This window comes from Cheilinus undulatus, linkage group 7, assembly GCF_018320785.1.
Source record: "Cheilinus undulatus linkage group 7, ASM1832078v1, whole genome shotgun sequence".
NCBI lineage: Eukaryota > Metazoa > Chordata > Actinopteri > Labriformes > Labridae > Cheilinus > Cheilinus undulatus.
Genome location: NC_054871.1, coordinates 35,967,497 through 35,980,117, shown reverse-complemented (window position 1 = coordinate 35,980,117; position 12,621 = coordinate 35,967,497). Strand labels below are relative to the sequence as shown.

Here is a 12,621-nt window from a genome sequence, read left to right as displayed (position 1 = left end):
CTTGCATATTCACTTCCTTTGTCAAGTACATTGGCCTTTAGAACAGAATCCCTGCCTCAATCTCAGCTCAACCATTGAATAAAAGTACATTCTAACATTGAATTATTTTTTTTTAATGGTGAGTGATATTGCTGTTTGACAAAAGATGTCTCATGTTTTAAGCATCTCAATCTTTTTTGATCAGTTACAACTGTTAATTGAAGTCGAGTTCTCAACCATTCCGGCAGTTTTGTGAGTCATGAGTTCTAGCCAATCAACACTTGAGCCTGGGTGCTGCTGACACCATAAGCCCCTGGCATCACTTCTTTCTTATACTGTGCTACTCTGTGGCATTTCTCATGCTGATAAATCTGAGGCTAAGTTATTTATTTTTCTTTATTTTTTTGGATCAGTTTTACTTTTGCCAAATTATGTACATTTTGATAAAAGCACATTGTTTCCAAACGTTGGTAACTGGTTTCATTAACTACTAATAATCATATCAGACCAGAAAAAACAGTACCAGGTGACCACTAGTACCTCTAACTAAATACTATTTTCTGTATGCTAACATTTTAAGACTTACAGTGTTGATGTACAGCTTGTAAAATATTAAATAAGTTAATACCTTTGTATAGAATACTACTATTTAATATGGGTTATAACCCTCAACATTAAGTTTGATCGAGGCAAATGTTAGCGCTACATTTGTTTTTCTTTCATTTTTTGATCATGCACCTTAATAAAAAAGGATCAGGAGATAAGGACCAATTGTATTAACGCTTTATGTTTTACATATCTTCTTCTGTATGACTGAATACATGAACAAAATGATGTGGCAGTCCATCCAAATATTATCAGACCAAACTAAATGTTTGCAAATAACCTCATACTGTCAGCACCAAAGACAAGGGGTGCCCATGATTAGAATTCAACAGCCAGTGGTTTAAAGTGTTCAACCTGAACCTGTGGAAAATCTTAGTTCTGATTTTTTGTTTTTTTTAAAAAGTCTTCTATTACCATCAGACATGCCCACAGAAATGGTCGGCCCGTGAACGACCCAGAGAAATGGTCCTCCCCGGAAGTGAGTTACTGATGATATCAATGCATGTGTGTTGGATCTGTAGGACTAACTAACAGTTACCTCATTTTGGACCTGAAAGGGATCTAACTATTACTGGGTTCTGATGTTTGAATTACTTAATCATGCTAGGTTTTAACCCCTTTTCAATATGTCTTCCACACATTTTTGCCACTTTAAATAATTGGTCCCTGTTTAAGACCAATTCTAGCCCATTTTTGTTGTTTCTCCCCTTTTTTGCAACTTTTAACACATTTTTGTGATTTTTTTTTTTTTTGCTCTTCTTGGCCATTTTTCTACAATTTTATACCATTCTTGCCACTTCTTTAGGCACTTAAATTACAATTTTTCCCATTCGTACAACTGTTTTGCCACTTTACCCTGATTTTTGGCCACCTCATCTTGGCACTTTTATCCCATTTTTGCAGCCCATATTAGCCACTGTTTTTGCAAGTTTGCACGTATTGTTCTGGCATTGCTTTCCCCATGGTTTAGTTCAGTGTGTCCATCCACATTGTTAACATCACTGGTAATAAGGTAGTTCTGTTTTAAGAAAGGGGGTTTACATTTTTAATAAGGCTTCATTTTTACTACAGCATAAGCAAAATTCATTTTTGGTTGCATTGGTAAGAATTATTCAGGTTAAAAAAATAAAATATAGTTATCACAGCTTAACTTTAAAATTGACCATGATGTTGCTGACCTCCATTGGCCCCCCTCGTTTGGCTGGGCCCCGGAAAGCTCTCCCCTTAAACCCCCCCCCCCCCCATTTGTGGCCTTGATTATCAAACCCAGATTAATTTACAAGCCATCTTTATAGTACTTAAGACAATGTACAGTAGATTGTCCACATAGTGGCGCCAAAAATCCACACAGCTAGAAATATTGTGCTTACATTCACAGCTATTACATCAACAGCCAAAATCCCCCCCCCCCCCACTTCATCTGCAAAGTAGCTATATCTGCCAGCATTTGTGCATATTTTCTGTTTTATTTATGAAGATCATTGTGAATATGTTATCAGATCAGTTTAGAGGTTAAGCTGAATTTCTATTCCTTACATTTTATGTTGTCTGCTGGGATCAAGATGATTTTTCATGTGAAAGATTTCCATCAGACTCAGAGGTTTGAACACATTATGGAGGTTTTGTCAAGATTTAAAAATAATAAACCAAGATTAGATTCCAAAATGTAACCAATTTATTTTATTCTTTAACCACTCTATTGCTAGAGATCATCCTATCAAATACATTAAATTTGTGCCAAATTTCATTACAAGCCATCCAGGTATTTCCCAATCAGTAGACCAATACTGCCTTTATCACAATCTATCACCTTACCTCCTTTAGAAAATGTTGCAGATCCACTTCAAACTAGTATAAAGAGTTCCTGGAGTTCAATGGAAGTTTTATACTCTAAACTGGGCAGCACCAACATATCAAAAAAACATCTTTTTAATATTAAATAACTCAATGTAGTCTAAAATAATATGAAGTGTACTTCAGTTTTTAGATACTAAAGAGTTACACTCCTTGGACAAAATCGATTTCCTGCCCTTTGCAGTAGTAGCCAGGTCTTGTAATGATTGACATAGTTTTAATTCAGACGCCATCCATGCAAACACTTACCTTACACAGATGGCAATCTTCTGTCCTGTCTTTTATGACAGTGTGTGGTTGTTGGCTGCTGAAAACAGAAAAACCCATTCAATCGCTCTTATGCCTGAGTGTAGGCTGCAAAAAGGCGACAATGCAAAAAATTTATCAACCATCTTTATTTACCGACAGAGGTCTCTAATAGCAGGGCTGGGATTCACACATTGTAGAGCACTTCAGTTGTTCCACACAATGAACAGCTGTATTTCTTTCAGAGCAATTATGCAGTGCTGCCACTGTGGAAGCTACAGGGCGGGTCAACAGTGGAGGAAAAGATGAACACAGAACAGACTACAGAAATAAACTGAAGCTAGGCTCAGTTTACATCTGTGATGGAGGCTCATGTGGAGTGTGAACAGAGAAGGCCTGAGCGCTTCCAGAGGACTGCAGCCACATCTCTGCTGTATGAAGACACTTCCTCTCTGCATCACTCAAAGTACAAAACAAAGGCATTAAATGAATTGCACAAAGCTCGTGATCAAGGATGAAATGAGCAGGAAGGAAGAGAGATCAGGTGTTGTGCAGTACCCAAATACCGGTAAATCAGAACACATGAAGTATCTGTTAGATCCAATTTAATCCACTTTGTAATTGTCTTTAAATTAAGGAGTTACCACCAAAGTGTTCCTCTCCTCTGGAACACTTCAGTACAAAAGAACCATAACGCAGATTTAGGTTCTACTCAATGCATTCAAATGTAGGCAGCATCACTTGATCAAGGATCAAGATGTGTCCTATTTGCACCATGTGAAAGACAGTCTCTGAAAGAATTTAAGAAAATAGTTAAGATTTACAGGCCGAAGATCATAGAAGAATAGACCTCCTGTATAAAATATAAAACAATACCCCAGTGCTAAAGAAAAAAAACTCTGTAAATCTCAATGAGTGAAGCTGTAACATCTTCAGAAACACCTGGTGCAGCAGAGCTAATGAGCTTGGGTAGGAGCTCCTCAGTGCCCGTTTCAAAGCGAAAAAGCAATAGCTCACACCAAGCTAAAGTCACTCTTCTTATGCTTACATTTTCTAATGCATTTTTTTCAAGCAGCAATTACAAAAATTTATCAATGGACAATGCATAACCTCTGAAAAAAATACTGTATGAAAACATCCCTGCCACTTTGTTTCCAAGTACAAAACCTCTACCAATAAGTTGCTCCGGAGTAGCAAGAAGTCCTTTTCTTTTTTTGTTTTTTTGTTAATTTTTGTTGTTTTTTTCCAACTTTGTTTTGTTTTATTGGGTAAAACTCAGTCCTCACGTTGAGTGCCATAGTTAATGACAGTCTTCTCCATCATTTCACTTTGCTGAAGGATCCAGGAACATGCAAGCCTCGTAGAGGAGGTGCTTAAGAGACTCCTGTAGGCCTGAGAGACACCTGCTGGGCTTAAGCCAGGGCTGGAAAGGCCTCCGGGTCGTCCACGTTTGGCACCGACGCAGATGACTTGAGGAAAAGCAAACAATATAAATGAATAAGATTTTAAAAAGACAAGTTCATCATATGTATTTAAAAAAAAAAACAGGCAATACATCGTCCTATATTAAAACCACAGCATCAGATAGATTAAACTAGGGTTGAAAAGTCTAAAAAATATTTTATTGTAATCATTTTGACTCGTATTGCAAATGGGAAATAAACTGTTGTACTGAAGGGGATGATCATTTATGTCTCATTTTTAATAAGAAAAATATGCCAAAACAAAAATGCCTTTTGTAAACTACTATACTCTAGATAGAAATGACACTTGCATATTTGCATGATGTGTAGAGCATCGCATCTCTGCTGCATTCAAAATTTATTAAACTGGTGTTTTGACATACTTCAGGTTAAAGAAGTTATATTGCACCATCTACCTTGTCAGTCCTTCCTCCGCGGACCGGTCTTGTTTCACCAGCAGCTGGAGCACCACGGCCACGGCCTCCCCGGCCACCACGTGGTCCACCGCGGCCACGGCCTGGACGGCCCAGATCTCCAAAATTGATCTCCAGCTGGGACGTGATGTCATTGGCTGGTTTTCGGAAGTGGTGTTCATCCTCAGCCTGGATTACAAAAATGACAGTTAAAACATTTACCTTGCATGTTCGTTGCTTTGTATTTTTGTTTGCAAGAATAGAATTATTTTTTTAAGTTAAGGAATTGTGTGTCAACTGAAAAGATTTACCTTGGGCTCCTCTACCTCTGCCTCAATCACTTCGCCCTTTTTATCCTTAATAAGAAACAATGACAAAACATAATGAGAAATACATGTTTACAACAAAACCAGCACTTTAACCCTGTAAAGCCTAATACCTAAAATAATGGCCAAAAATGTTCAATTTTTGGAACTGAGATATTTACTTTTCTAGTGTATTCCAAAAAAAAAAGAAAAAATTCACATTTTTCTTCAATACATTTGATAAATTAGGCATTTCTGGCAACTGATAATCCGCTGGAGGGCATTTTTATCATTGATTAGATTGTATACAGAAGAATTTTAAGGATATATTTATCACAGTGATTAGATAGAGGTCTCACAAAATCATGCATCAAACATGATACATGGTTAAGAGACATTCAGCAACAAACAATCAAGCTGCACATTTCCTGCCATTAGAAGTCTAGCTCCTCCTTAATTTCATCAAACATACAGACACAGGTAAGATTATGTTCAACCTGTACTAAGTTGCCTTTGTTTAAGTATAATGTAACAAACCAAAGTCAGAAAAATGTATTCTCATGCACGGCAACTGCAACTTTCAAACTTGATTGACCTTTCACACTTTTACAGACTATTTCAGACGCGGTTGCGTAAAAATTTTGCTCCTTATCTAGCTATGTGAACAGAAAATTTGAATTAAGCTCACAATTTAAAAGCCAATAGTAAAGGACAATCCCCTTATAAAGGGGCAGGGCTTTTGGATAGTTGTAAGTAGGGGTGTGACGAGATCTCATGGCACAAGATCTCGCAAGATCACAAGGTGACAAGACTTCCTGTTGAGGTAAAAACTATCTCATGAGATCAGCAGGCTACACAGATTGAGACATCTAATACTCAAGCAGAAAGTGCCAATATATACATATCCCTGCCATTTCTGATGGATTTGTGAGGCAGCCTGTGGAGAAAGTGCCCCGTTTGTTCTGACTCACAACGCAACAGTAAGCAGAGTAGACACACACACACACAACACTGCTAAAAGAAGGAGATTTGTGCGTTGTGTCTAACACTGTCACGGCTCATAGGAGAAAAATAAGACCACAAAATGATTTTTAGATTAGGCAGACGTGTTGAAAGATTTCTTTTCAATGTTTGCAATGTTGATGATCCCCATAGAGGATGAGAAATACTTTTATTATTAAAATAATTCAGCCTACTTTATTTCAGTCTGTTCTGTTCCAATTTAAAAAGTACAGTGCAAAAAGAGTTCAGGGTTTCATCAAACTGATTCTATTATCATTAGAACTGCTGGACAAGGTAGCAAAGTAGGGATGTGATACACTACACATGTAGCCGATTTGAAGTGCTGTTTCATTCATAATCAAACAACACATTAACCTCATATAAGACGAAAAGTGGTAAAAAAAATAAATAAATAAAAATGGATCTGCATCTTTACATGTTGTGACTTTCAGTGAAATGAAAAGACAGTCCAGTCCATATTCTGTTATCAAAATAAAAAACACGGCTAAATACAGTCTCATCTCATGAACTTAAATCTTGTCTCATCACACCCCTAGTTTTTAGCGTTTGATTGTACAAATTTACTAAACTGCATTTATATTAATTGAAAGAACCGTAAGATCTACAAAGTCAAGTACATCACATGTGAAACAATGTTCAAAGCAAGTCAAAACATAGGACAGACTCACCTCTGCCTTGGATTTGTGCAGCACAAATCCTTTGTTCCAAGTAGCTCCCTCATTGGCCTTACGGATGTTGAACTCCACTTTGGCCCTCTCCTTGTCCTGCATGGCTTTCCATTCATCCAGAGTCATCTCCTTGGGGCCTTCTTCCTTAACTTCTTCAACCTCATTCTCCCTTCAACACAAACACACACATTTTTACACCATTAAAGTTAAACATTAATTAATGTCAATTTGTACTTCAACGTTCTTGTCCACAACAGCAGGCCCTAAGCTGCCAGAGGGCATTCTGAGTGCATGTAGTAGTATTTGTACCAAACCATTATAACTAAGTAGCATGGTTTGGTGCATGTAGTCACGACAAAGAGACAAAAGGAAATTGCAATGCAGTATTCACACCACAATCCAGGTGACAGTAATACTGTTTGCTAACTGTTGTTAAATAAACAAAAAAGAAGAAATAACACCACAACACTCAGGAATACACAGTAGAGTTAGCAGAGCCGATGGCTTCTTTGCAGCTGTTTTCAGGGAAAGGTCAGGTTTAGTATTTTTTTGTAGAAACAACTAACATGTTGATGAATACTAGACAGAATCAGATGATGGGCCAATCAACAGAGTTAGGCTAAAAACATTCATGTAAAACAACTTAACCTGGCGCCACTGTTTTTAAGTAAAAAGGGGGGTTAAACGCAGTATCGAAGCTAATAAGCTAGATTTAAAGGCCATTCACGCGTATAAAATTGTATAGAACCCTGGCCTTAAGTATTTTTAAGTTTAAGCCTTGTTACAATATGCCATCCCAAGTGCCCAGCCAGCCTGTGGTCTTTCACTGGTATACACAGACCCATAAGTTAATTATAAATATGGGTGCCAGTTCAGCTCAGTTGGTACAGCAGTCACCTGTATATAGAGGCTATTGTCCTCAACGCACTGATCCCGGGATTGATTCCCAGAATCAGTGCTGTTTGGTGCATGTCCTCCCATACTCTCTCCCCATGTTTCCTGTGTCTCTTTTGCTGTCCTATCTGAATAAATGCAAAAAGCCCCCAAAAATATATTTTAAAATGTTTGCAAAAATATGAAAAACTGCTCCCATTTTATTGTACATCATATGTGCATAAATCAGAAGATGTTTATTGCTGCGTCTTTGTTTTTAGTCTCTCACTCATTTGTTTTATCTTTATAAACTACAGGTCGTATCAGTGATCTAGCTCAAGAAGACAAAAACTTATAGTCACTATCGTGTGATAAAGATAAATTAAAGAAACTTAGGAACACTGATCCAGGAGTTTGTTGCTTTTTTCTGTTGAAGAGAAATCATACCAAACAGTGGCCCCAAAACTGAGGTATGAACCTGACCATGACCTCTGAACCCTAACACTTCATACAGTCAATGCAAAAGTCATTAAGATTCCATATAACAAGAACTGTGACCATGCTTAACCTTTTAATTATATCTATGATGCATACTTACAACTATGTATGCATTTTCTGAGCAATATGTCATACAAAAATACACTTGTGTGCTAGTCCTGTGCAATAATGCATGCATAAACATCTGTATTTGCTAATTCTGTGAAACAGGGCTATTTGCAATCATATCAGCACCTTTAAATAGGCAAATGCTAAGGGCAAATGTGCAGTTTATCAGCACTTTGACACTAAATCACTTCCCCATCTGCCTTATGCATTTTAACAGCAATGGTGACTTTATTTCTGGTCAGTCTTAAGCAAAGTCATTCAGCCACCTTCAGTATTGTTATATGTGGGCCTTTGTATAACATCCTACTGTGTCTGCTGTTTGGTCTCTGCATGTTTTTGGATTTTATGTATATTGTATATTTTCATTACGTACATGCTTGATGCCCACTTTTATATTTATATCATCAACCTGTCAGTAACCATGGATGGAAATTAGCCTTTGGCTACAATCTGGCACGTTTACATGTCCACGTTCATCCATGTGCACTGTCTCCGGCAATAAATAAAAACATAAAATATTAATAGGAGAGAGGACACAAGACAAGAACTTACTTGTTCTCAGAATCAGCAGGTGGATGCTCCTCTCCTTCAGGGTTCTCTTCAGTGACGTTTGATTGGTCGAGCTCACTAGAAAGAAAAAGTCAGGGTCAGATACTTGTGTTTTCCAATCAACTCGATGTCAGACTTAATCTTTTGAACTTCTTGAATTAGGACCACTCCAAACTCACATGCTTGTTTAAAATTACACAAATATTTATTTATTGCATTTATCCTTACCCATGTATATCAAGAACAATCCACTTAGAATGAGAAATTATTTTTTGTAGCTTATTATACTAAGACTTTTCCAGATCAAAGTCGTTGGCCTACCCAAAACAAAACAAAACATAAAGTGTTCTCTTAACAGTTTACAGGAGGGAACTTATCACACACTTGTGCCATTCCTGAAGTTACCCATGAGAGAATATCCAGGTGCTCGCTAGCTCTAAAACCTCTAACATATATAGTGGGAGTTTTAATGAACTTACTTGAGTTCATCCTTGACGGTGCCCCAGTTGTGAGATCCACTGCCGCCACGCTTCTCCTCACCTTTCAGACTACTGAAACAACATTTGCTTTAGCCAGGATCATGACAGAGTGTGTTATCATTCACACAATTGTTGCCAACTGCCATGGCTTGACTGCATAAGAGCTGAAATAGTACTTACGATTTGTCACTTCCACTGTGCCTATCAAATTCACGCTTTCCTCTGGAATCAAAGCCGTCACTGCGACCCATGCCGCGCCCTCTGCCTCCGCGGCCTCCTCTTCCGCCGCCACGTCCTCTCATCGGCCTGTCACCAATGGGTCTTACAAGAGGAAAGAGCATGGTTAGAGTTTCATCTAGGCACAAGTTGTCCTTCCAATCAGTAAACTGCATAACTTAGACAATCTACAAGCTTCAATTTTTTTAACCATTCTAGCTGAGCTTGAGCTATGTGATAAGGTTGACAACATTAGTATAACCATCATAGAGGAAACCAAATTCATACATTCAACAGGTGTCATTAATATATACTTGTTCATATTCAAGCTGATTAAAATTCCAAGTCTTCTGTTTTCTTTTTGGTCTACATCTATCTTGTGGCATTTAGATTTGTTTTTACATTAATTTTACACAATTAAACATGACATTAAGCTGCACATATTAAAATCCTTAGCCTTATCACATGAAAGACCCAACTTAGACTTGCTTTTCCCTCATCACTGCACTGTCCATATAATTCAAGTGGATTCACTCTGCTCCTCCTCTTATGTTCAGGTGCTGTTAAAGTCAAATTTCCGCTCATTGGAACCTAAACTCACTTCTCTACTGAGAATTCCCCTCCCTCAGGCTTGTCTCCAGCTTCACCGGCAGGCCTCTCAAAGCGTCGTGGGGGCCGCCTGTCCGCTGGCCGCCTGTCTGTGAGGGGGCGCCCCTCTCCCTGGCCGCCCTGGGGTCTGGAGCCATCACCCTCCGGCTTGCGGCCCATTCTCCTCATGCCGGCACCTAGGATAGACCACAACAGGAGGATTAGGGGACCAATAGCACTGATGGTTAGGACCTACTGCTGAGCCATGGACAAAAGAAAAGGAGGTGATTGTTCTGTTTAAATTGAGCAAATCATATAATTACATGTACAGAACTTCAGAATTAAGGCAGCTGGTAGGGTATAGGTTTTTTCATGCTGTACAGTTTTCTTCTGGCTGCACTTTACTCTGACATGGTGTAAAAAGTTAAAACTTTAAGGCCATACAAATACTGACATATATGTGGATGAAACTCTGTCCAAAAGCAGCTAATGCTTTATTTTAAAGGGATCCAAAATTAGTAGTGAGATCTTTCACTTGATCTGTAAAAGTGCCCTGTCAGTATGTTTTGACATGAAGTCTACATGTGTTTAACTCTAGGTTCACATGGCTGATTGTAATTCCCCCTATGTGACACAACAAGTCCCACCCATGACCCAAATCACAAGCTACCAAAATAGACACCCTTCACTACACAGCAGCAGCTGGGTGCGCCATAGTCAGCGCACCTGTCTCATCTTCTCTCGAGCAGATCTGAGCACACTTGGCAGATACTGGCTCAACTTCAAACATGCATTCATTAGAGTTGAGTCATAACTCGTGATTGTAGAACACGGCACGCAGGGAGTCTAAGTAAATACAAAAACAAGATACCGGTGAAAAAGCCGTTTGGATCACTTGATTTTAATCGAGCACAGCAGAAATGTGAAAGTAAATGCTGTGAGTCAGGCCCATTATGCACATGTACTGTGCACCAATAGGAAGCGGCAGTTGAGAGGTTGTGCTTCAGCACGCGCCTCACTACAACCACGCGGTTGGTCGCTATGAGAGCGGAGCTGCTACAAATGTTTAACGACTGCAACACCGCGATGTTAGCGCCTATCTTCTTCACATTACTCTGCCAAGTTAAATTATCAGGTGCGACATTTGACTGATCTCCAACTTTAATTCTTTACATTTTTAAAAAGTCAGCGGCTTCAAACACCGCAAACCTTTGACTAAATCCAGTCACAGCAGCTGACTACTCCTGATAAAAGCCACAACTGTGAGGAGAAACAGTTAAAACATTTTGAAGGCAGTCTTTGGTTAGGCAGGCTTTCGGGTTGTGCCTGTTTAACAAGGCCAAGAGGCACAGGGACAAGCCAAAACAAGTTGAAGTCTTCCTCACTTTGTCACCAAAGCCCACAACTTCACACTTAATTCAACTTTTAAATAATTGTCTTGCTGCAGCACATGACAGCCACAGAAGCTGCCATGCGGACCTCATGTCATCGAGGCTTATTAAGCGATGCTAGCTAGTAACAGGCAACTTAGCTTGTTAGCCTAAAATCATTTTCTTTTAGCTTGAATAACAACTAACGCTGAAATAGATCTTACCATCTTTCTTCAGTGGGACGGGTGCCTGGGTCTCCTCCTTCTTATCTGCCAGTGGGGCTTTTCTGTCTTTTTGGGACTCCTTTTTGGACTGCTTGGCAGCCTGTGCTGCAGTCTTGGCGGCACCAGGAGCAGGAGCCTCCTTCTTCTTCACTTCAGCTTGCTTCAGCAGCTCAAACGGATCCGACTCGTCGTCAAATAACTGGTCGAACCGATTGGTTATGGCACAGCCAAAACCTTCTTGCATTTGTCCGGGCATGATGGCGCCCCTTCAGCAGGATTTTCCTCCGATTCTACGAGGCTTGGTGCGAACACTTCGCTAGATGAAGCCACAAGATGGCTGGGAAAAGGACCCTCTTCTCTTCCGGCGCGGTAGACATCCGGGTTCTTCGAATTTGCGCGGGTGGGGCATGTAGTTTTTCAGAGACGAGTTGCAGTTTACTATGTTGCCAGTGGACTAATAAAAAAACTACATTACCCAAGTTGCCCGACTCTTTAATGTAGCACATCTCTCTGAAGCCAAGCATGGGTGCTCTAAACACACTCTGAACTCTTGTTTTGACTTTTCTGTTAAACTTACGGAGTCTGTCAACTTCTGCAAACAACATTTAAACGTTTTTAAACTGGAAAGGGCGCTAGTCCTAATAAATACGTTTACCCTGTTATTACAGTTCTTCGCCATCGAGAGTGCAGACAGCAGGTGCATCTGTTGTAGCTGAGAGAAAGTAGGCTAAATTAGTTTCTTACAGTGGCCTTAAGTTTACAGCCACAAGCTCAACACTGATAACCCTGAGATTTTAGTTCAGAACATACTAAAGAGCAAGAGTCCTCTTTTCTACTGCTAGTTTGGACTTATTTTCGCGCTTTTAATAAGTTTAAATGTTAGTAGGCTACCACTGCCTGGTGTTAGAAAGCCTGAAATTGTTATGGGTGGGTGTCATGAGAAGGCCTTCATTTGGTTCCAAGTGTACAGATCATGTTGCTGTATGTCAACATACTCCCAGAGTCACCTGTAGTAAATTAAGTTGATTGGACATGATTTGGAAAGCTTGTTTTTATTTGGAGTTTGATGCAAATTGAGATTATATGGAGAGGTATGTGCCTTTCCAAATCAGGTCCCATCCATTTATTTTACCACAGACCGACTCCAATCCAATGGTTT

General features: G+C 39.3%; 1 protein-coding gene across 4 annotated transcripts; it reads right to left on the bottom strand.

The window, feature by feature from the left end:
• Positions 1-2,814: 2,814 nt before the first annotated feature.
• On the bottom strand, positions 2,815-11,833 carry serbp1a (SERPINE1 mRNA binding protein 1a). 4 transcript variants are annotated; one of them, XM_041790894.1, is made up of 9 exons: positions 11,463-11,833; positions 9,882-10,065; positions 9,245-9,385; positions 9,065-9,136; positions 8,589-8,663; positions 6,558-6,729; positions 4,873-4,917; positions 4,565-4,750; positions 2,815-4,154 (listed from the first exon to the last, which is right to left on the bottom strand). In XM_041790894.1, the coding sequence occupies exons 1-9, from the start codon at positions 11,716-11,718 to the stop codon at positions 4,098-4,100; spliced, it is 1,188 nt and encodes a 395-aa protein (XP_041646828.1). In that variant the 5' UTR covers positions 11,719-11,833; the 3' UTR covers positions 2,815-4,097. The 4 variants fall into 4 exon arrangements, with proteins under 4 accessions (XP_041646828.1, XP_041646830.1, XP_041646829.1 ...); XM_041790896.1 differs by having other exon boundaries at positions 9,065-9,133; XM_041790895.1 differs by having other exon boundaries at positions 6,558-6,726; positions 11,463-11,832.
• Between the last annotated feature and the right edge of the window lie 788 nt (positions 11,834-12,621).

Bases quoted from the DNA above. Each gene is read 5' to 3' on its own strand.
- serbp1a (XM_041790894.1), bottom strand. From the start codon at position 11,718: ATGCCCGGACAAATGCAAGAAGGTTTTGGCTGTGCCATAACCAATCGG. The intron at 10,066-11,462 runs GTAAGATCTATT...GGTCTATCCTAG, and splicing joins CGTCCCACTGAAGAAAGATG to GTGCCGGCATGAGGAGAATG. The intron at 4,155-4,564 runs GTAGATGGTGCA...CTTTTCCTCAAG, and splicing joins GCGGAGGAAGGACTGACAAG to TCATCTGCGTCGGTGCCAAA.